Source organism: Colletotrichum spaethianum (assembly GCF_022836535.1).
Source record: "Colletotrichum spaethianum MAFF 239500 DNA, contig04, whole genome shotgun sequence".
NCBI lineage: Eukaryota > Fungi > Ascomycota > Sordariomycetes > Glomerellales > Glomerellaceae > Colletotrichum > Colletotrichum spaethianum.
In genome coordinates this window covers 1,858,536-1,881,070 of record NW_026054774.1, presented here as the reverse complement: position 1 = coordinate 1,881,070, position 22,535 = coordinate 1,858,536, and the positions used below count along the sequence as shown (strand labels likewise).

Below are 22,535 nucleotides of genomic sequence, written 5' to 3'. Positions count from 1 at the left end.
ACTTCGCGTATTGGATGTACGGAGGAACAACATTAGGAAGCTGCCCATGGAGCTGTGGTGGGCGAACAAGCTGGAGACTCTGAATGCGTCTTCCAACATCCTTGAAAACTTCCCAAAGCCGGCCTCGAGACAGCCGCGCCCGGCAGGCGAGGAAGCGCAGACACCAGCGCCCACCAACAAGCCGAACCCCATGGAGCGCATTGCACAATCTCCCCTCGAGGAGGCCCAGGATGCTTCCAGGAGGCCAAGCAATAACTCGTCTTCAACCTTGCTGAGTGTTGGACCGTCGCCTGTACCTGGCAGCGCCGATAGGAAGGGCTCGGTTGTGTCGGTGTACGGTAAGGGCGGTCGCAAAACTTCCGTCGTGTCCAGGTCAACGTCACAAGGCACCGTGCCGCCATTACCGCCCTCTGCAGCCGCGAGGAAAGATTCGAGCCTGTCGTCGCGGCTTTACACAACCTTTGCGGGATCCTTGCGCAACCTCTATCTAGCGGAGAACAAGCTCGACGACGAAGTCTTTGATCAGATCACCATGCTCAACGAGCTGCGCGTCCTCAATCTATCATGGAACTACATTAACGATATGCCACAACGATCGATCAAGAGCTGGCCGCAGATGGTGGAGCTCTACCTGTCCGGCAACGAACTGACGACCCTACCGGCTGATGATCTGGAAGACGCCAGCTTGTTGCAGGTGTTGCATATCAACGGAAACAAGTTTACCAACTTGCCGGCCGACATATCCAGGGCTAAGAAACTTGCAGTGTTGGACTGCGGCAGCAATTACCTCAAGTACAACATCTGTAACGTCCCATACGACTGGAACTGGAACCTTAACCCGAACTTGAGATATCTCAATCTCTCAGGCAACAAGCGGTTGGAGATTAAGCAGACAGTCACCGGCTCGACGATTCCAAACCGCGAATCCCTCGCCGACTTCAACCGGCTTTTGAACCTCAGGGTCCTAGGTCTCATGGATGTCACCTTGACACAACCCACCATTCCAGACCAAAGCGAGGATCGCCGTGTGCGTACGTCCGGTTCGTTAGCAGGTCACCTTCCCTATGGTATGGCCGACACGTTGGGTAAGAACGAGCATCTGTCGACTATCGATCTTGTGGTACCTCGTTATAACTCGTCGGAAACCGAGACTCTGCTGGGCCTGTTCGACGGCCAAGCGCTCTCGAGCGGCGGCTCCAAGATTGCCAAGTACCTGCACGAGAACTTTGGTCACATCTTCACCATGGAACTGAAGGCTCTCAAGACGCGGCTCAACGAGACACCCGTAGATGCTCTGAGGCGTGCCTTTTTGTCTCTGAACAAAGACTTGGTCACCATTGCCATCCAACACACCGAAGAGCGTTCTCAAAAGACGCATAGGGGCTCCGCGACACCCGTTGTGTTGAGCAAGGAAGACCTCAACTCTGGCGGTGTTGCAACTGTTGTCTATCTCCAAAACCAGGAACTCTACGTCGCCAACGTGGGTGATGCTCAAGCCATGCTCATTCAGACGGACGGGTCGCACAAGATCCTCACACGGAAGCATGACCCGGCAGAGCCCAGTGAGCGCCAGCGGATCCGAGAGGCCGGCGGTTGGGTTTCCCGTAACGGCAGACTAAACGATCTTCTCGAGGTTTCCCGTGCTTTCGGCTACGTCGACCTCATGCCGGCAGTACAGGCTGCACCTTATGTCAGCAACTTTACGATTCGTGAGCAGGACGACATAATCCTGATCGCCACGAGGGAATTCTGGGAGTACTTGGATCCCGCTCTGGTCGTCGACTTTGCGAGACAGGAGCGTGGTGATCTCATGAGGGCATCGCAAAAGCTGCGAGACCTAGCCATTGCTTACGGCGCTACTAACAAGATCATGGTCATGATGATTAGCGTTGCTGACCTTAAGAGGAGGAGTGAGAGGTCAAGGCTTCATCGTGGCCAGAGCATGTCGTTGTATCCTTCGGGCGTTCCCGACGACCTCCAACAACCTCTACGCAGAGGCAAGCGGAACAAGGGCGACGTCCTCGACTCCACTCTGCAGCGCCTCGAAGCCGAGATTCCAGCCCCGACGGGCAACGTGTCCATCGCCTTCACTGACATCAAGAATTCGACAACGCTCTGGGAAATGTATCCGGCTGCCATGAGATCCGCCATCAAACTGCACAACGAGGTCATGCGTCGGCAATTGCGAAGAATCGGTGGGTACGAGGTCAAGACGGAAGGTGACGCGTTCATGGTCTCGTTTCCGACGGCCACCTCGGCGCTCCTCTGGTGTTTTGCCGTTCAGATGTCGTTGCTGGAGGTCAATTGGCCCTCCGAGGTTCTCAACTCCGTTTCTTGCCAGCCTTTGTACGACAAGGACAACGCCTTGATCTTCAAGGGTCTCTCCGTTCGCATGGGTATTCATTATGGTGAAGCCGTCAGCGAGATGGACCCGGTGACAAGGCGCATGGACTACTTCGGACCGATGGTCAACAAGGCCTCACGTATCTCGTCTGTCGCCGACGGAGGTCAGATCACCGTCTCGTCCGACTTCATTTCGGAAATCCAGCGCTGTCTGGAGAACTACCAGGACACGGACAGGAACGGGTCCACTGGGTCTGAAGACACGTTCGACGATGACCAGGGCTTCGCTTCATCGATCCGCAAGGACCTGCGATCTCTCAGCTCGCAGGGCTTTGAAGTCAAAGAAATGGGCGAGAAGAAGCTCAAGGGTCTTGAAAACCCCGAAGTCGTGTACTCGCTGTACCCGCATGCTCTTGCAGGCCGTATCGAGCACCACCAGCAGCATGAGCAACGCACCGAGGTCGACAAGCCCGCGATCCTTCAGGCGGGCAGCGAGCTGGCTTTCGACACCGAGTCTATCTGGGCTTTGTGGCGTGTCAGCCTAAGGTTGGAGATGCTGTGTAGCTCACTCGAAAATGTGTCCGGCCAGGGCCTGCAACCACCCGAAACAGAGTTACTGGAGAGGATGAAGCATCGTGGAGGTGAAGTTACGGAAAGGTTCCTGCTCAACTTCATGGAACATCAAGTGAGCAGAATAGAGGTTAGTCTCCATTGAGCGTTAGGGTGCAAGTCATTTACTGACACAAAGATCCAGACCTGCGTCACGACCCTGTCACTTCGTCACATCGCTATCGGCAATGCGCCCTTGGAACAGCTTCAGGACATGCGAGGCCCTATGAGCGACATCCTTGACCAAGTTGCCAAACAGATGAGCGAGTTGGCGAGGTACAAGGCATTGTACGGCGAGCTGAACGAATCAGAAGACGGGAGCGAAACGGAATGAGAGCAACGTGGCGAGCGTTTCATTCATGATTCTCATGCGACGGCATCACATATATAGTATACCTATGACGCGAGACAGCATCCCGTCAACAACAACAACTACAACAACAACAATACCTGGATACCCGTTTCTTTTCGAGGGGGAACACGGCGCTCTCATATACTTATTCCATTCCTGTATCATGCGATTACGACGACACCCGGACAGTTTTAGCCAGCGGCGGTTCGATGACTGCTTCCTGCATTTCATTGGTTCAGGGGGGTTGGCTCACTTGGGGGCGTGGGTGGGTTGATAGGCAGTTTGGCCTGACGGTTAGGGAAGGGGTGTTGAATGCGCGATGGATGCGCAATGGATGGTCCTTTTTCTGGTTCTGTTGGGCTTGGAAGGGGGCGCCAGGCGGCGACAGCCGAAAGGGGCCGGTGTTGGATTGAACAAGAACAAAAAGTGACTGTGTTGCGGTGTTGGGTTCGTTGTTTAGGGACGACGGCGGCATAAATGCGGGAAACGAGGCCTCGCATTGGTAGAGGCTCGCGGTAGGATAGTGTCTTGTTGTTTTATTGCCCCAGAGCCGGCGCACATCGCGCGGCGTACGGAATGATTACAATACGTCCCCTAAGTTTCGTGCCTCATCCATCAGATGACGCTGCTGAAGTGAGCTTTGTGCCGTGCCGTGCAGGTAATACAACCATGGGCTATTGCAACAATTGTGTCACATTGTACGGGAAATCTGTCTTGTCTATCAACTTTCTTGCTCGATTGGCGAGACGGCACAATCTTTCTCCCCACCCAGACTACTCTGAGCCGGAAGTATATTCTCCAAACGTATCGGGCAGCATCCACAACCATCACTGGGAGACGATCCGGGCGCCGGCGCCGGCGTCCTTGGTCCGCCTCAGGATCCGGATCCGCGGCTCCATGCGCGGCCCAACCCACCAGCCGCCCGTCAACCCCCGAACCAAGTCTCGCACCCGCCGGACCCGCAGACCTCTGCCCAGGACCCTTTGCTCGCCTTCCTCCACGTCGCTGCCGCCGCCGTGTCCATCGGACGGGGATCCGGATCCGGGTCGCAGGATCTCGATGCCGGCGTAGCCCTGCACGACGCCGACCGTCTCCCACTGGCCGCCCCGGACGGAGGCCGGGTCTTCGGCAAGGACGTAGTCGAAGCGGGACCAGAACGCAGGGTCGGCGAGGACGGCCTTGTCCTCGGTCTTGTCGAACGTGAGGATCGGGTGCGACGGCGTCGCGGAGGCGGAGGCGCCGTCGTTAAGGGAGGTTTCGATGGCGCGGGCGTGCGGGTTTTTGGGCAGGCCGACGAGGTTCTGGTTGAAGAGGGTGACGCCCGTCATGCAGCTGAGGACGTCGGTGTGCACCGAGGTGACGGAGCCGCCGCTGCCCGAGTGGTCGGAGGCGACGAGGGCGTGCAGCTGGCGGAGGGCGTCGCCGCCGGGGTAGTTTAGGGAGGAGAGGAGGAGCATGCCCGTCGAGGCGGCGAAGGAGGCGAGGACGCTGAGTACCAGGGCGGACGAGGCGAGGGCGTAGAGCAGGGATTTGGAGCGGCGGGCGAAGATCAAGTTTGCGCCCTGGGCCGCGGCGGCGGTCAGGGGCGGGACGGCGTAGAAGATGAAGCGGGCTTCCTTGTGCGGTTGGAGGGAGTAGATGGCGACGAAGAGGAGGGGGGCACAACGAGGCTGGCGGCTGTGCGGGATGTCGCCGGGTGAGAGAGGGCCAGCGGAATCAGGAGGAAGGTCAGGGGGTTGACGAGCAGGCGCGGCAACGCCGAAGAAAAGTAGTAGTGCCAGGGGGACACGCCCCAGTTGGACGAGGAGCCGAGGACGGCGTTGTAGTAGAAGCCCCAGAGCTCCGGCCAGAGGGGCTTCTGCCAGAAGTACGAGTCGAGGGGGACGGAGACGGCGACGGCGACGGCGAAGGAGATTAGAAAGGGGCTGATGAGGCGGGGGATTGTTATCTGGCGCGTGAGGAGCAGGTAGAGGCCTGTCGTTGCAAGAAGGACGGCGACTTCGGAGCGGAAGATTGCGGCGGCGAAGACGAGGAGGGAAATTGCGACGCGGAGGCGCGCGGCGTGGGACTTGGGAGAGGGAGAGGGGGATGGGAGGAGGTTGGCCGAGGCGAGAGTTGCTAGGTGGTGTTAGTCTGTTGGATTTATTCCTCGAGGAGAACTCGAGGGCTCAGGGACAGGGCCAAACTTACTCAACGCAAAGGCAAACATGTTGGGCAGCGTCCTCGAAGCGTAAAACACGACGTGGAACTGGCTGGCCAGTAATAGAACCCACCATCTCATCACACCCGAACCCAACCCTCTGCCCAGGCTCCTCGCAAACACCAGCAGCGCCGCGGTGTTGGCGAGACCCAGAAGGGCCCGGACGACGAGCTGAGCGTGGCGGAAGCCGAGGAGGTTGACGACTGGCCCGCCGAGGCCGGCGAGGAGAACGGGGCCGACAAAAGTGCGAGGCACGGCGCCGGGGAAGTCGAAGTGGTCATAAGTGGCGCGCAGGCGGGCAGCAACGTCGTGGGTGGGTGTGCCGTAAACGAGGACGTCGTGGGCGGCCTGGATGTTGAAGGATTCCTCAACTTTCGTGTCCGGGGCGAGGAGGAGATGGAGTGTTATGAGGGCGGGGATGAGGCCCAGGAGGGCGGCGTCTGGGTCTTGTTAGTTTTTGGGGGGTGGTTCTGAACAATTGGGTGAGAGGGCGTATGGTGAGATCTTTACCTAAGAGCTTCATGGCGAATGCGCGAGTGAAGGCGTCGAGGAGAGGGTCAATGGTGTGTTGCAAAGAGAGGAGTCACGGGTATTTAATCTCATTGCTGAGCAAGGAATGGAAATGCGAACCGAAGAGAAGCAATGGGCAGACCTCGAGACTGTGAAACAGATTTGCCCTGTGCTTTCTCACCTCATGACTTGAGATCGGGTATCTTGTTCACGATTTTCCTCTTTCATTCAGAGCAGGTGTAAGCTGGCGTCTCGTGCCTGCCAATGCCATTGAGAAAGTGAGCTCTGAGCATCCGTGCACGGCCCTAGCTCACTGCCATGCTACCCAGCGAGCTAGTGGACACAGTGACAGACAGCTCAGCTCCCCCCCCCCCGTCCGGACCTGACTGACTGCACTCGGTGCCTCAGTGCAAGGATCCTCGGAACGGATCAACGTACCCCTCCAAAGCTCTGGACAGCACAGCGCAACCGTCCAACCCGTTACTATCACCACCTGGCTCCAAATCCGCAGCGCTTCATTTCGATAATCACCAGCCCAGCGGAAGTCGACCCCACGACTCGACCCAACTCAACAAGCGAAATACCAGCTCTCCCATAGTGCGCGGCCGGCTCATGCCAACCAAACCGTCGAGATGTACATCCTAGGAAACTTTCTCTACAGTCCGGTCCCCTTCCTCGCCCATCTCTAAAGCTTCCACGGCGCTAACACCTCCCTTCCAGTCGCCGTCCTCCTCATCAACGCCATTGCCGTCCTCTCCGAAGACCGCTTCCTCGCGCGCAGTATGGATCTCCCCTCCCTCTCCCTCGCTCTCTCATGCAACCCTTAACCCCTGGATCCACGACCTCGAGGCGAATGGCGAAACCGTTGCTAGATGCAGGAACAACCCCACAGCTAACACCGGCGAAACAATCAGTTAACCTCTCCCCCTCCTCCTACGACCCGACTTTCGGCGCAAGTACCGACGCCAGCGTCAAGGCGAAGATCATCAACCTGATTGCCAGCGTACGGACCCTCATGAGAAGTACGTCCCAGGCCCTCACCACCACTCCTACCTCCTGTCCCCGCGCGACCTCCCTACACTGTTATGCCTCTCAACCCCCTTGCTGACAACTTCACAAAGTACCGTTGATCGCGATCAACACCCTCATCATTTTGTACGAACTCATCCTCGGCTAAAGACACAGAAAGAAGACGGGGAAAGATTGACGAGAGCTGCTTCTTTTCTGTTACTTTTTCAAAGAAAAATGCATCATATACATGGCTTGTAGCACGATTCCGCAGCATGGCATCATGGTAACGAACTGGCGTTGAGGGTGGATAGCGGGTGTGGTTTGGGTTCGTCGGCTGGGCACTGGGTGTTCAAATGTACACTTCACTGACAATATGGTCGATTGATTAACGTCACAACCTTGGGCGGGACAATAGGTCAACTATTTCCAACCAAGCCTCGGCTCTCTCGAAAGCGCATCTGCTCTCGATATTCTGTACTATCTGTCATCGGCGACGTCTTGTGCTATCGTACAGCCCGACAAGATACCGGGGGGAAGTAACGCTCAAGATGCCATCATCACACATGTCCTTCTTTGCCATCATTAAGTGAAACTATTATCCAAGCAAACCGCACCATGCTCGGGTATCTGCTTGCGCCAAGAGTCGTCCCCGCATCCCCTCCCACAAAGTTCTTCATGTACCCGATGATGGCGACTCATGCCAGTGTTGGCCATGTACTGCGTCCATCATGCAGAACTCCCTCTCGACTCCCCCCCCCTTTTTTTTTAATGTATGTACTGTAATATACCAAAATGAAACCCTCAGATAAATCATGACGACGTTGATTGTCGTTTTATGAGAGCAAGTTGCCGCTCTTCTTCCTGCCGAGGTTGAAGCTGAATCGTTCCTTTAGCTCCTTGGGTTTGTCTGGCTGACTTGCTGATCCTTCGGAGCCGTTGTGACCATTCTCCGATGGTTGATGCGATTCGCCCTTGTCCTTGTCTTTGCTCAGGAATCCAAAACTCTTCCTGCTCATCGATTTACTCGCCCGGCTGGACCGATTGAGAAATCCGCCTGAACTTGGCGAGTCCTTCTTCTTCGTATCGTCCTGTGCTGATTTCTTGCTGGCTTCGATTGCTTTGCGCAACTCTTCTTGTTCTCGTTGATAGGCATCCCTCCTCCTGGCCATGTTCTCTCTTTGCTGCTTCTCCTCCTGTTTCGCCTTGTCTTTTTCGGCTTGCTTCCGCGCTTTCTCGGCGGCTTCCTGCTCCTTCTTCTCGCGCTTCTTGTCGTCTTTTGACTTGTCCATCTTCGCCGCCGTGTTGGACCTAGCGATGCTAGCGGGAATCGTAGGAACCGAGGGAGTGGCGGGCGTCTCAGGCGCCGGAGGCAGCTTCTCTGGCGGCGGTGCGTCCACTTTGCCTGGGGCGCTTTGTGCATGCGCGAGACTGGGGAGCGGCTCCCGTTCCTCGATAGGACTGACGGGCTGCGTGAATTGTTTCGAAAGAGGGGTTGTACCATTTGTGCCGTTTGGCTGCCCGTTCTCATGAGCAACGTTGGCGGCTTCACTGGCGATCTTAACTTCCTCAAGCCCTTCGGCCTCCATCTCGGCCTGCACCTTTTCGAAAGTGGTTTCTTGGTAAAACAAAACGTAGGCGCAAGCCATGCCGGGCTTATCGCCAAAGAAGTTTCGAACAAAGTGCTTGTCAACCGGCTCCACCATCTCATCGTCAAAAAGAACCCAGCCCCGGTCCTTTGTTTTGATTACCGAGACGTAATGGCCGTGGTAAGCGTTTCCGCCAATGTGAACGACGACAGCGTACAACTCATACAGGCGGTCCGGATCTTCTGCGTCATCGGTGGTGTTGAACATGCGGAGGTGGTATGGATACACGACCCTGTGGAAGAGCTTCTGCAGTCGACTGTAATCCTCGGTGTACTTGAACCGCTTCAGGTGCAGTGCGAGAACCTTCGGTAACCGCTTAATTTTCATTCGCTTTTCAGCCTCCTGAAGTCCACCGCAATGGTCGCAATGGAACTTGTTACGCTCGCACAACATCTCTTCGGCTGAAAACTTACGCAGACACGATGTTACTGACGAATGTTCCTCCAGGTCGATGGACAAGTCTAGAAATGTCTCGTCTCTTTGTGACGCTGTTTCGCAAGTGAGGCACTTCGTTTCTGACGTCAAAACGCCCTCGAAGATGTCGTGGACCCAGCCGGTTCCTGGTGAACCCATCCCATTTGTTGGTCTGTTCATGATGTTCGCTGCCCCAAGAGCATTCTCGACGGATTGGATTAGCCCATCTTTATTCTCGGCCTCCCGCTCCTGGATTCGTTTGGCGTTTGCCTCAACGTTGGAGATAACGTCGTTGAGGACGAGACCGTAAAACTCGTGGGCATCCTGATGCATCGAGTTTCGGAACATCTCGTTGTCGCGCTTGAAGATTTCTAGGAACCGTTGAGGACTCAGCACGCCCGTTCTGGTGTTGCTCTCGATGAGGGCCTGGAAAATATCCTTGAGTCCTGTGAACGTGCACTCTTCCATGCCGTACGCCGACGGGTTCTCTTGTGCCAACTCCAAGATTGGGCCCTTGATCATGGCCTGTTTTTTCTTGTATTCTGGTGAATCAGGCTTGTCTTCGGGCCGTAGCACTGGCGCGCCAGGAGGTACCATTCCCGCGGTTATAGCCTGTCTGCGCTTCATCGACTCCGAGGCACTGAGGCCCTTCTGTTTCGCGCCGGGCGTGTTCGGGGGCTCTTTTACAACGGGCGGTCGGATCGTCACGTTCACCTTCGGTCGAGTTCCGTTCGGAGTATCGGTAGGTGAGAGTAGCGGGTACTTGATAACATGGTCACGGAACGATTCCGAGTAAAACAGTGCCTGAACGATCGAGTTGCAGTAGCTGCAGGCAGTCAGTAAGCAAAGCTGATGACAACAGCGAAACAGCATACCAGGTATTTCCAAACTACACGGTCGATTAGCATTGGTTGTCTCGGGAAAGCGGGTGCTAAGCCGTGTGTGGCTTCAAAGACTTACATTTTCAAGGCCGAAGAACTTATCAGTGCCATCTTCCCTCAATGGGCCGGCGTTCTGCAGCATCTTTTCCAAGGGAGTAAGCTCTGGCGCAGGCTCCTCCTTGACCTTCTTGCTCGGCGCATCTTTGCTCGTGGGCTCGAGGTGGTCTGGACAGGGTGGTCTCTGTCAGTAACGGCATCGCGGAGAGAGCAGCAGGGTCGAGGCGAGGAGCAGTATCAGACGTAGCGATCAGGGGGCGGGTTGGGGATTGACGAGGGAAGAGACGTACGTTTCCCGCACTCTTGAGTTTGTTGAAGAAGCCTGCCATGTTGGCGACTTTTCTCAGGCGGTTGGTGATGGGGCCGGGATCGAGTCTCGTCGGATGGTATCTGCGCGAGACAAGCTCACGGCGGCCGGGCAGAGACAGCAAACACTACCATGCGATGGGCAATTGGACTCGTGATGGATGATATAATATCGGACGGGGTGCGGGGAGAGGTGATATCGTGTGTCGCAGCGAGGTCGGGCGATGTGCGCGATTGTGGCGCAGAGTAGGGGTCGTTTCCTCGGGGAATTCGGCCGAAGTCGCGGGTGGTCTGTGGATGGACGATGGAGAGGACGAGAGATGTCAGGGGAGGTTGGATGCGGGCGGTGGTTGAAGCAGCATTTGCCGGGACGTAGAGATGAGACCAGGCCGTGTTGGCAAGCCGAGAGAAGGAGGAGATGGCAATGTGGGAGGAGGAGGAGAAGGAGGAGGAAGAGGAGGAAGAAAGTAACAAGAGGCGTAGCAGCCGGGCCACCACAGGTCGAGAGTTGAGAGGGATTTGGACTTTGGACTTGGGGTCCTGGGGTTGATGGGCGCAAGTAGCAAGGAGCAGGATGGAGGCGAGCTTGTGGGTTGGAAAGCAAAGACGAGACGGGATTGGACAGATGCAGAACGCGACAGCGACAGACAGACGGACGGACAGACAGCGACGACTACGACAGGTGCAGACGCAGGACGGTCGGCAGGCGACACTACAGGCAGGGCAGCGAGCGACACTGGAAGTAGGTACGAGGAGGTAGGTAGGTCACTTGGGATACTTGGAAATGGCCAGCTGCTAGTGGTGGGGGGGACACCGAGGACGAGGGGGCCCCACCCAGACAGCCCACAAGTCGACGGTGTCAGTGGAGGGAAGGTGGAGGTCGGTGGAAGGAATCGAAGGGTTGCAACGCACAGAAGGGGCCTAGTCCACGGAGCGAGTGCAGGGCTAGACAGGCCAGACATGGGGTTCCCGACCAGGGGGTGGCATGGAGGCTGGAGCGAGTTTGGTTCTTTTTTTCTTTTTTTTTTGCGTCCCTTTTCCTTGGTGCGTTTGGGGACGGGTGAGGAGAAGTGAGGAGGAAGTGACGAAGTCCTCGAGGATGCGAGGACGAAGGACGAGGTGGCAGGGCACGGCATGTCATTTCATGGCCAGACAGCCCGGGAGAGGCTGTCCACGGCTGCCAACGGGTGGTGGCCGTGGACCAGGCAGGCGTCTCCGCTCGCACAGAAATACCGACGCGGAGATAACGGGCGACATGACCGTATCTCTCTCAAGTCTCACCTTCCGTGCCGGGTTGCCCCAAAGTTATGATGGGGTGAGATGTCGGATCGGGTGCGAAGGCGAAGGCAAGAGAGGGGAGCCAGGGCACTGGGTGTACCTGGCAGCAAGCGGTTCCAAGCAACAGCGACCGCGTTGGAGTGGATTAGCCTGGTCTGGTCTGGTCTGGTCTGGCTGGGAGAACTAGGACGAAGGATGACAGGGAATGGGGGGAAAAAGGAACTGACTGCACTAACACAGTCTAGCCGATAGCGACCGCCGCCGGTTGTCGCATCCCGTCCGTCTCATCAGCTTCGAGGTAGTTGTACCAACATGGCCCAGCACCTCAGCCGACTGTTTGGTGTGGCATTCTTGATGTTTGGTTGAACCCGACCCCAGCTGACTAATTTCTCTCTCCAGGAACCGATACCTCACCCTCTTGTCATCTGAGACTGGTCATCGTTCCTTAGCCATGTTATCTCCTCGTGGCCTGGCCGTACCGATGGTCAACCAGACTAAGTGCTCTGCAGGACGCCAGTGCCATGCGTCATCCGGGCCAGACATACCCATATAGTCAATGTCACAGAAGCCAAGGCGTCCAGAAGCAAGACAAGCTCACCCTCTCGCGCAGCAGCATGCAGAATCACCTTTCCATCCCATGCTCCATGATAGGGCGAGGCGTTCTGCAAAAAAAACTCTACTGTATCCCAGATGGGAGCCATCCCAAATCCTCTCAAGGCTATGGGCACACGTCTTCGTCTGCCAACTCAATATTCGAGGGACGAAATTTTACTCAATGGTCACCTGCGATGGATGTCTCCCCAATGCGGTTTCAATGAGGGGTCCTTGGAGCTTCACCGTTCTACAAACGCTGCTGTTAGCATCACAAGTATTGTGCATGTGGCCCTCGGCTGCCTTTCCTGGTTCCACTTACCCACCCGCCTTGCTGACCAACGTCAAGGCATGGAGCACACAATAGCAGCCTGCCATGCGAGCCACCCTCGTTCGCCTCTCCGCACTTTTACCCACAGAAAGCACCATACCAGAGTGACGAGGTGCAGCAGGTCCCTGTCGATTCGGTCACGGTTCGTCCAGCCAGCCTCCCCTCCAGCTTCCAACCTCCAAGTGCGGAAGCGGAGGTGGAATTGGAAGTGGGAATGAGATAAAGCCCCAACTCAGGTCCGATCCATGGAAATCCGCAACCTTTTGATGTGATGAGGTATGCTTGGAAACAGAAGACGCAGTACATGCGTACCTCGACGGATTTATCGAGTCCAGTGGGGTGAGGTCGAGGTATCCGAACTACGAGACAGGGCAACGCCTCTGCCTCGCCTGGAAACCGTCGTCAGCGACCAAGACCACCCGTACACTAGGTATTATGTAGTTGAGAGGGACACGAGGGAGAGGGCCTTCACCGGCTCGGTTGCCGTTTGCAACTGCCCCGACACGACGGACCGTTGGAACGCTGCCACCCTGCCTTTGCTCTATTGGGGCTGCTTTGTCTTTTTTGTCTCGCCCGACTGTCACCTCGGTTTCAAGCTTGCCCACCACATCCACATCGCTGCTAGTTAGAACCCGACGCCGACCTCCTGGGCCAGGAGACCTGTTTTTGTGATCAGCATCCATCTGCGACCCAAACAACTTTCGCAAACCTATGCTCGATATGCTCTTTTGCTTTGGCTTTGCACGTCAAAGGGCCTCGACCCCTAATCCTCAACAACAGACGACCACCCGTCAGCTTCGTCATGGCGTCCTTCTCCGTCACTCTCTCTTGTCTGAGCGCCCGTGGCGCTCTGCGGCACAACAGCACCCGAAGTACCTCACGCGCTACATGGGGGCCGAAAGTCGCTCGGCTTGTCTACCAGAAATGTCCAAAGCAGACGGTCCCGAAAACAGGCGATTCGGGTGCAGCCACGGCTACGATGTGCTAGCTGTCCTATCCCGGCATGTCTCCGAGGTCGTGTGGTCATGATGAGCGTCTGGAACTCTGCTCAACTAATCATCCAAACGCCCAAGCGCTCGCCATCCAAGGGTAACCGGGTGACGCGTTTCTCAACCGATCGCTGCTAGTCAGTCAGTCAATCGGCACTTCCACTCTCTCCCCGCCATTCCTAGCCGCCCTAGGCCGTCAAAGCCAGCACGACGTCTCGCAGGCATCACAAACACACACACACACTGAACGCTCAATCGGGTGGGTACAGAGGCGGCCTCCACACTCTTCTGTTTCATTCGGTGGGAAAGCCCATCCGACTGCTTCGACATCCACAGTATTTGACACTTATGAACTGCGCAGTACGAATGTCAGCTGCCTAACATCAAGCTCCCATTTCTCCGCGACTCGGGGAGAGAATCGTTCCCATGGATTCGTTGGTGTTGCAGATTCTGGGGTTAGTGACAACCGATGAGACGGACATCGTGCAGGACAAACCACTCTGCGACCTCCTCTTGACACGGTCGACAGCCTTGGCCTGGGCACTGGAACCCCGAAATCCACGTTCCGCCTCGTCTATTTTTCGATGTTGCCCGTTTCCTTTCTCATGGGCATGTCCCACGAACCGTGCGTCTCGCACCAGGGCGGCACTCCTTAACCCAGACGGACATGGTCCCCTTTTCTTGTTAGTTGCGACTCGCCGCAACCTAACCCGCCTTACCTGAAGATGGCAGATTCACTGCGACAGGGATGGTCGACATCCGTCAACAAGCGGCCTGTCAGGTCAGGCCAGGCCACACTCCTACTACCTGCAAACCCTAGACAGGCCTCTCCGCTCCGTTGGATCCCTCAGGGTGGTGCGGTGCGGCCACCCCAAAATATGTTGTTGCATCACGGCTGCTGTGAGAAGACCAACCGCTCGACGCTACTGGTTCGATCCTTTGTCTGGCTGAATATGGCGGCGCTATTGCTACCTTCATCCACGCTGCTGGACCCAAGCCCATTCGCTGGTTCACTTCCCGTCCTTATTCAGTTCGTCTTAAGACATGCCTCCCGCCTTTGCCCTCCGACACGCCGAGTCTCTTCACAAACACAACAGTGGAGAGGCGCTCTGCCGATCTGTTGCTGCTCGCCTCCCCATGTTCCAGCATGTCCCTCCCACCAGGCCTGGGGAACGCTATTTGCAACCCGACCAGCATCTTTGCGGGGGATATCCGCTCGACACCAACAAAGTGACCAGTTCGCTCTACCAATCACCGCTACCCGCATTCGCTTCTTTGCTGCACCTTCGTCGCATCCATGTCCGATCGAAACCACTTCTTCATGGCTCATCCTTAGCGCTCAGAGTCTATGGCAAACCATCATCTCCTCAGTAGCTCCGCTGGCAGACAAGTATCATCCGTGGGAGACCAGTACCGTCGGGTGCCCCGCGTTTCTGTTCGACGAGAGGCCCCAAAGACAAATTCTCCCTCCCGGATCGTCTTCGGGAAACATGGCCCGAGATGGACGTAGGAATCTTCCCGCAAGCCACCCCTCACCTTCGTCAGCTCAGGCTGTTCTCGTTGTGCCTCGCTCGTGGCGCACCTTGGCTTGCTGGATCGCACATCTTGGCCAGGCCAAGCCCGCTAAAACTAGCCTCCCCCATGCAACAACCGACTTGTGGGTGCCACCGCCAAAACGGCGGCACTCCTTTGCCGTACAACTCGCCCACAACCACCTTCTGGTAGGTCAGCGCCCTCCACGCGCCTCCCTTGCCGGCCCGATTCCCACGAACTTCTGGAAGAAGCGGACGTCATGCCCTGCGTTCCTCGGTGCCATCCCCCCCCGCTGTCGCCTAACTGTGTGTGCTATGACGAAATGGTAACATGGCTATGTGTGTTTCTCCGTCTTACAGATGTAACGTCCTTAGGATGACCAAGCGATTTTCAGACAAAAGTCTAAGAACAGGCACCAGGGTTGCGCGGAACTTGACCATTTCCGAAAATTGTATCCTTCGAGGGCAGAAGTATTGGCCGGTTTCCGGCATCAGACCACCGGAGCGCTGTCCGCGCCAGGGTTCGGACGGCTCTGCTGTCGTAAAGTTGAAAGGTGGAGGGATGCCGCTCCGGCGTCGCCGGCGTTCGGAACTGCCCAACGCGCCCTGCGTCCGCACTTGGAGCTAACGTTTTCTAGTGCGACGTTGTTCTGTTCTAAGTCTCGTCAAGCATGGGTGAAGACATACGCGATGTCAACCGTAACCGCGATATCCAAGACTACCTTTTCGGTCTTCTCTATGGCAATTTTGAGACAAACCCAAACCTGAAGCTTAACTTTGCTAGGCACGGCTTGGAATTATACTATGCAGCGAGATGGCTGCAGACGCGGCACAACGTAGTTCGAAGTCATTCAATAAACGGTCATTCGTGAGTAGTTGTCAACATGACATATCTGGTTGATGGGATGAAAATGAGAAAAGACTTTTCTGCGAGATAGCTTATTTCCATTCCAATCTGCGGAATCGAGGGCGACAGATCTCTCAATTAATGTCACTCTTTGCATTCAGGCTTTATATAATACCTCATGGCCGATCATAGTACTCGTCTTGGACCGAAGAGCAAGACAACACGCGGACAGGTTAAGTGCTATGCACTCTCGTCACTCACGCCCCTTGCCTAAATCTCGGACGCTAGCTTCATGGGTATCTCCTCTACTGCCTTCTCTGCTATCCGTATCCGATCAAGGCAGAGACCAGGAACGAAAAGAAGATGGGAAAGCGAGCGAGTGCCTGTACCCGGCCTCATTTTCGGCCGTAATACAAGAAACTACGGTCCCGCTCGCTGTCAGGTCTCCAACGACTAGCACAGCACGTGAACCACCGGCTCTCGACCGCTACATAGCATCAAGTCGATGTATGCGCCGTCATCTAGAACACGGTCGACGCTCCTAGATCCAGGGTGACGGTACGGCCTGGGCCCATCCTCTGAGTACCGTGCATGGACGGGAAGGCCGTTCGGGTCAGCTTAGCACGGCGAGTGGTCTATTATAGCTCCCGCTCCCTCTGCTTCCTTCGTCGTTCATGTTCGTTCCAGTCCCTTGGTGTATCTCTCGGGTTTCCAGGACTCTGGGAGACTCGCCAGGCGATGGTGACGGGCGACGTAGATGGATAGGAGGATCGCTTGCAGACAAGAAAGTCGGGGATGATGAGCTTACGTCTGGGTGTTTTCCCTCACCCAAGTTCTCTTGCAAGTAGAGAAAAGAGAAGGCAACAGCGGCACACATTGTCACTTGGAAGAGTTGTAGACGTTTCGCGGCACTGAGCTAGCCACTTTCAAGGTTCAATAGGCTTCGATTCGTTTGCGATATAGGCGGTTAGTGCAAGTGCTTGTGACTAAAGAGACTCCTTCCAAAGTCGAGAATAGAACAGACACCCTATACTCTACCAGCGATTCTTGACGACCATGACCCCATCTAACTCACCCGTCCCAGTGTTGGTCCACCGAGAGTTCGTGAACCGCGTTCCCTTCCCGCCGGCTCCGTGGCCCTTTTCTCACTCTATTTCTTCTCGGCGGGGGGAGCGGCTCCTCCGGTGGTCGGGAAGCCCATGAAGATCTTGAAGTAATCCTAGTCAAAGATGTCAGTCACCGAGAAGCCCCCCTGAGAAGGTTCCCCAATAGGCATCAACTTACGTAGATCATCCACTGGAGACCGGTCAGGGTACCAATCATGACGATACGGACGGGGAGGCCGTTCCAAAGGCCGCCGAAGCCAATGTCCTTGTAGATGCGTCCCATGGCGGCGCCAAAGGCCTCGCCCTGCTGGCGGTTCGCGTTGAGCTTGCTGACCATGACGTCGGCCGGGTGGGAGACGATGGCGCAGAGGATGCCCGCCAGGTAGCCGCCGACGAAGGAGACGCCCGTCTGCGCGGCCTTGCTGTAGTCGCTCTTCTGCCCGGGGAGGCGGTGGTAGATCATCTCGACAATGGTCTCGAAGGAGGCGAACTTCATCATGGTGTAGGGGATCTGGCGGCCCCAGAGGGGGTACAGCCCCTTGTACAGGCCGGCCACGCCCTCCTTGGCCGTCACCTTGGCGAAGCCGTCGAGCGTGCCCTTGTAGGGGGAGGGGATGCCGCCCTGCATCCGGACCTTGACGGCCTCGAAGGGGCAGAGGGCGATGTCGGCGAGGAACTCGGCCGAGGCCGAGGCCGACAGGAAGAGGATCGTCTTGTACTTTTCGGCGTTCTCGGGGCCCGCGAGAACAGAGTACTGTCTCTTGAAGTACTCATAGCTTCGAACAAGTTAGTCCACCATCCAACGCAACGGGTTTACACACATAGAACGAGTGTTCCTTTGCTCGCATTGCGTGAGCCACTTACAAACCGTATTTGGCGGCGCCCTGCGCCGAGTAACCCCAGAAGGTCGGGCCCCAGCCCGTCATGATGCCACGGAAGCCATCCGCCCTGAAGATCTTGCCCCAGGCCTGGAAGTTGCCCGTGTACAGCTTGCTGTCGACCTGTCTCCTGACCTTGACAAGGTCAAGCGGTGTCACGGCGGTGTGAGTGAGTCCCTGTCACGGGGTTAGCCGACCGTGCTCGATGCAATACCTCTCGGCTTGGCAGGCAACTTACACAGGCCAGGAGACCGCCGACGGTGCAGGCGGCATAGTACTTGCCCGAGTACAGCTCGATCTTGCCGCCGGCGGCGGACTGGGCTTTGGCGCTGGCCTTGTCGAACTCGGCGGCGGCCTCGGCGCTGAGCTGCTTCGCCTTGCCCTTGACGTCGTCGACGGTGGAGAAGGCGCCGTAGAGCTCCGGGCGGGCCTGGTAGCGCGAGGGCTGCTGTTGCTGCCGGCGGCGGAGGGGGGCTCCGGCATCCTCGGCGCTGGACAGGGGCGAGGAGAAGCAGCCCTTGAGGGCGTCGGTCCGCGGGTAGAGGAACGACATGGTCGGGACGCTGCTTCGTCGGGACCGGTTGACGGATTGCGGGGAGATTAAGCTATCTTGGACTAGACGTCAGCTTGACTCTCAAGTATCGACAACGGGCGATTGGCTCCGTGTGATAAGCCTAGGACATATGCTGGGCGCGCAATTGAGTTTCGCGACGATGCCTAGAGTTCGAACACAGGCACGGCACAGAAGCAATGCTCACTTGCGACGACTGGTCAACGAGGGGGTCAGAGACGAGGTTGTCGCTCACCGAGGTGACGAGCTGAGGTTGACTCTAGCTCGAAAGGATGGAGGGCGATGTCACGCGACACGAATGACCGTTTCCGGCGCAGGAATGAGATACCCTTGAGGCTGGACTTATACTTCCCACAGGACGGAAGCAGAGAGGAAAAGGTCACGGAATGAAGAAATGCCAAGGGGGGGGGAAATAGAGGTCGCAGACTTTTGTGTCACACACTGATTGAACGCAAGTAAGAGGTTGGAGTAAATGTCATGAAGCAGGTTTATTATCTCACGCGTGCGATTGGGGGAAACCGTCCCGACCGGTGACTGGTCCGGAAGCTTAGGAAAGAAGGCATGGGGTAGGATGGTCGAAACGGGGTTGTGTTCTGGAGGTCTCTAGTACCTCGTATCCCATCGAGACGTCGTCCGGCCTGCCGTAGTCTCTGGGGCGTGGGCGTGGGAGCTGTTGGAGCTGCACGGAAGTGCTTGGGATGCAAGAGTGACATCACAAGGAGCACGGGGTCGAGACGGGAAGCTGGAGTGGAGACGCAGGCCGATAAGGGGCGGTTCGAAGGATTCCGAGCTGTTATCGCGGATGACGGCTAATAACGAATGCGGCCCGGGGTTTACGGCCAACAAGAACAGCCCGAGGGGTCGGTTGGTAAACGTTGACATGCTTTGCAGTATTGCGATGAGAATCAAGCCTCAAACATTACAACGCATCCACTGGCACCGTTGAAACGACCACCTACATGTCGCGCTTCATCCCTAAATCGTCCCATAATGCGGCGCTCCCTCCAAAATCGAATCGTGTAGAGAGCTCTGCCATCGCACCAACAGTGATCTTTAGCAGCCGCACTCCGCCGTGGAAGTCCCCACCCTCGGTGAGGCGCCAGCTCGGCACAGCTCAGCGAAACCTTAACGCTCAAGGTGAGATCTAGGGTGTGAACCTGGCTGGATGACGAACTAGGCGGTGGGCGAATGGGGCCCGTGCACCCCACCCGGCGACATCAAATTCGTACTTGGCCGCCCCGCGGCGCCGTCTGTGAGCAAACCACCCCAAGACACAAAGGTCCTTCCCGTCCCGCCAAACCTTTTCGGCCCTGTCGACATCGCCCCTCCACGAAGACCCCGCGATACACACGAGAGCCAGGCCACGACCTGCGACAAAAGTCCCAGCCTTGCACCGAGCCCGAGACACATTCAGGACACCAACAATGGCAGCCCTGGCGTCCAACCCCGCCCCCGCCGCCGCCGCCGCGTCCACGTCGCAGCCCAGCGCCGCTTCCACCACCCCTTACGTCTCGAAATGGTCCTCCCGCTACCGCGGCGTACGTCCTCCTTCCCCCAAATCCTCACCATGCTCCCCCGTCTCGACGCCCCCAAAGAACCTGCCTGACTGACATTGCAACCCTTCCCCCTTTCCAGGCCACCGTCGAAGACCTCGACCCCCCGCCGCCCTCTCCCTGACCCCGACCGACCCCATCTCCCACGCCCTCATGTCGGCCTTTGAGCGCGACTACACCCACCTGACCGTCGTCGACGCCCACCGCGCACTCGTCGGCTACCTCTCCATCCCGCACCTCCAGGCCCTGCTCGACGCCGGCAAGGTCTCGCCCTCGGACCCGCTCTCCAAGGCCATGGTCCGGTTCCAGCGCAAGGGGCGCAAGTACCGCGTCATCACGATGCAGACCCCGCTCGAGGAGCTCGAGGCCTTCTTCGAGGGCGACGGCGTCGAGGGCCGGAAGAGCCACTTCGCCGTCATCACGGACGAGAAGAGGCGCTTCGTGCTGGGCGTCGCGACGGTGCAGGACCTGGAGGAGTTTGTCAAGAGGAGGCCGGCATGAAAGTAAAAGAGTCTCCAAGGGAACGAGTGACGAAGGGAATCCGAGGTTTAGGTGAGAGATAAAAGGGGTCGTTTGATATCCAACAGTCGTATCGGAACGAGCCTCACACAGGCTACGACAAAAGACGGTAGATGGCCGGCTGCATCAACTCGGGCGTTGGCGGTTCGCGTGAATTGGGAGGGAGAACTTTGGGACCACGGCTGGAAGGCAGGCGGACGATTCAACATTGCTCCGCCGTCGCACACGACTGCACATAAATCATCGCACATGGGTAATAGGCGTTTTGAGACGGGTTCAATTGCTATTCATGCTCTCAAAAGTCTACTCTTAGTAGGAGACGTCGCGATCCTGAGCGCGACTGCATCATTATCATCGTTTGTGTGTGTGTATGTGCGTGCAAAAGCAACTGCTCTCGTCGTGCGTGTGTGTAGCAGAATTTATCCGCCATCCACACGTGAAAAAGACGACCATCCCGCCCTAAGCCATTCCATCCAATGCATCTAAGGAAGCCAGTCGTAGACGAGACGGATCTCGACTCTCTTGCCGCCCTTCTGGACAAGGACGTTGCGGGCGTAGCGTCTCTCGCCCTCGATGGTCTGGAAGCCCCAGATCTGGGTGGCGGTCCAGCCGTTGTCGATGCTCTCGACGTGGCTGTAGACGTGGCTCTTGCCGTCGGGGCCCGTCGCCTCGGCCTCACCCTCAAGCCAGCCCTTCTTGAGGAACTCGTCCTCGATCTCCTCGGCGCTCATCCACTTGCTCTGGCCGCGGACGGTGCCGAACATCCAGTCCGAGTGCTCGCGGAACTCGAAGTCGAGGCAGCGCTTCTCCGAAGTGCCCTTGAGGCCGGCCGTGGCGTACTGGTCAATGTCGATGTGGGTGACGGGCTCGGTGCTCTCGTTGGGAGGCGAGGGCGGGGCGGTGTACTGCTTGACGTCGAGGGTGACGGTGGCGAGGCCGACGGCCTTGCGCGTCATCCAGCCAATGCCTTGGAGGGCGAGGGCCGGCTCGGGGGAGTCGGAGAGGGTCTTGTTCTGCAGGGGATTGTCAACACTTTGTTGTCGTTGGCCGTACGGGAACGAATTCCTTGGGGAACAGCAGTCGAACGTACCATGACCCACTTGCCGGAGATGTCGGCGACCGTCTTTGTTGCGGGGGCGGCCATTTTGTCGCGATGTGTGAATGCGTACGATTTTTGGTCGGGAAGGGGGGATAAGTGGTAGCTCGATAGCTGTTTTGCTGCGGTGAAGTTAGTTGTTTGGTAAAGGTGGAAGCTTCACTTGGGTTGGTTCGAAGGTCCCTGTGGGCGGGTGGTGGTGGAATATTTAAACTCAGATCGGCCCAGGGCAGGGGAGGTGGATAGATATAGGCCCGCAAAGGTGAACAATACAGGCGAAAAGGTGAGGCAGCAAGCCAAGCGGTTACTCAAGGCAGGTACGAGGTCAATTTCAGGCGGGCACTTCTTTTCCCGTCTTCGTTTTGTTCGAGTGACGGAGGGTCAAGTAGAGAGAGTGAACAGGAGGCGAGAGGCTGGGCTGAGCAACAGGTGACGTGGGTTGAAGACCTCGGGACAGAAACGCCAACCCCGCCGGGATCTTATACGCCGCAACGCCCGGTATCAGTTTCCAGTCAAAATCAGGTACGGACTCAGGAAGGGCGGCCTTGTGGTCGCCTCCAGTTCAGGTACGGGTTACGACTGGGGAAGCGCCTGTTGGCAAGCGGGGCGGGGAAGCCGCACCCCCGACCCCTCCACACTGCTTGCTACTCCTTCACATGAATGGGAGCTCTGTGGTTTGCCATCGCTCAGCTAGCTTGACTGAATAAGAGCACCAATTCATCAGGATGCTGCTAGGTTTGGCCGAGGCTCGGGACGCCATCCACCATCCCAAATCCCTGGGCGTTTGTCTAGGATTGCGCGTGGCATCATGGTCAGTCGCCTGTTACCACCCACACCATCTTCCCCCAGACTTAGGTATACCACTCCTGTCAGCATTCTGTTCTTCCTCCTAGCAGCCAGCCAACCATCCACCGT

General features: G+C 57.1%; 6 protein-coding genes across 6 annotated transcripts; 2 read left to right on the top strand and 4 right to left on the bottom strand.

Moving 5' to 3' along the window:
* Positions 1-4,131: 4,131 nt before the first annotated feature.
* Positions 4,132-6,027, bottom strand: ColSpa_02564 (dol-P-Man:Man(7)GlcNAc(2)-PP-Dol alpha-1,6-mannosyltransferase; the record flags this gene model as incomplete). The annotated part of the gene is made up of 4 exons (XM_049268776.1): positions 4,132-4,974; positions 5,046-5,422; positions 5,495-5,944; positions 6,015-6,027. The coding sequence occupies 4 exons, from the start codon at positions 6,025-6,027 to the stop codon at positions 4,132-4,134; spliced, it is 1,683 nt and encodes a 560-aa protein (XP_049124733.1).
* Positions 6,028-6,646: 619 nt separating this feature from the next.
* ColSpa_02563 (protein transport protein YOS1) lies at positions 6,647-7,191 on the top strand (the record flags this gene model as incomplete). The annotated part of the gene is made up of 4 exons (XM_049268775.1): positions 6,647-6,674; positions 6,735-6,794; positions 6,929-7,036; positions 7,136-7,191. 4 exons carry the CDS (start codon positions 6,647-6,649, stop codon positions 7,189-7,191), a joined length of 252 nt encoding a protein of 83 aa, XP_049124732.1.
* A 667-nt stretch (positions 7,192-7,858) lies between these two features.
* On the bottom strand, positions 7,859-10,352 carry ColSpa_02562 (putative ubiquitin fusion degradation protein; the record flags this gene model as incomplete). Its single annotated transcript, XM_049268774.1, has 3 exons — positions 7,859-9,889; positions 10,046-10,207; positions 10,314-10,352. The coding sequence occupies 3 exons, from the start codon at positions 10,350-10,352 to the stop codon at positions 7,859-7,861; spliced, it is 2,232 nt and encodes a 743-aa protein (XP_049124731.1).
* Positions 10,353-17,047: 6,695 nt separating this feature from the next.
* Positions 17,048-18,434, bottom strand: ColSpa_02561 (mitochondrial phosphate carrier protein 3, mitochondrial; the record flags this gene model as incomplete). Its single annotated transcript, XM_049268773.1, has 4 exons — positions 17,048-17,116; positions 17,182-17,779; positions 17,868-18,058; positions 18,120-18,434. The coding sequence occupies 4 exons, from the start codon at positions 18,432-18,434 to the stop codon at positions 17,048-17,050; spliced, it is 1,173 nt and encodes a 390-aa protein (XP_049124730.1).
* A 1,724-nt stretch (positions 18,435-20,158) lies between these two features.
* ColSpa_02560 (uncharacterized protein) lies at positions 20,159-20,506 on the top strand (the record flags this gene model as incomplete). Its single annotated transcript, XM_049268772.1, has 1 exon — positions 20,159-20,506. The coding sequence occupies one exon, from the start codon at positions 20,159-20,161 to the stop codon at positions 20,504-20,506; it is 348 nt and encodes a 115-aa protein (XP_049124729.1).
* A 500-nt stretch (positions 20,507-21,006) lies between these two features.
* Positions 21,007-21,668, bottom strand: ColSpa_02559 (uncharacterized protein; the record flags this gene model as incomplete). The annotated part of the gene is made up of 2 exons (XM_049268771.1): positions 21,007-21,537; positions 21,615-21,668. The coding sequence occupies 2 exons, from the start codon at positions 21,666-21,668 to the stop codon at positions 21,007-21,009; spliced, it is 585 nt and encodes a 194-aa protein (XP_049124728.1).
* Positions 21,669-22,535: the final 867 nt, after the last annotated feature.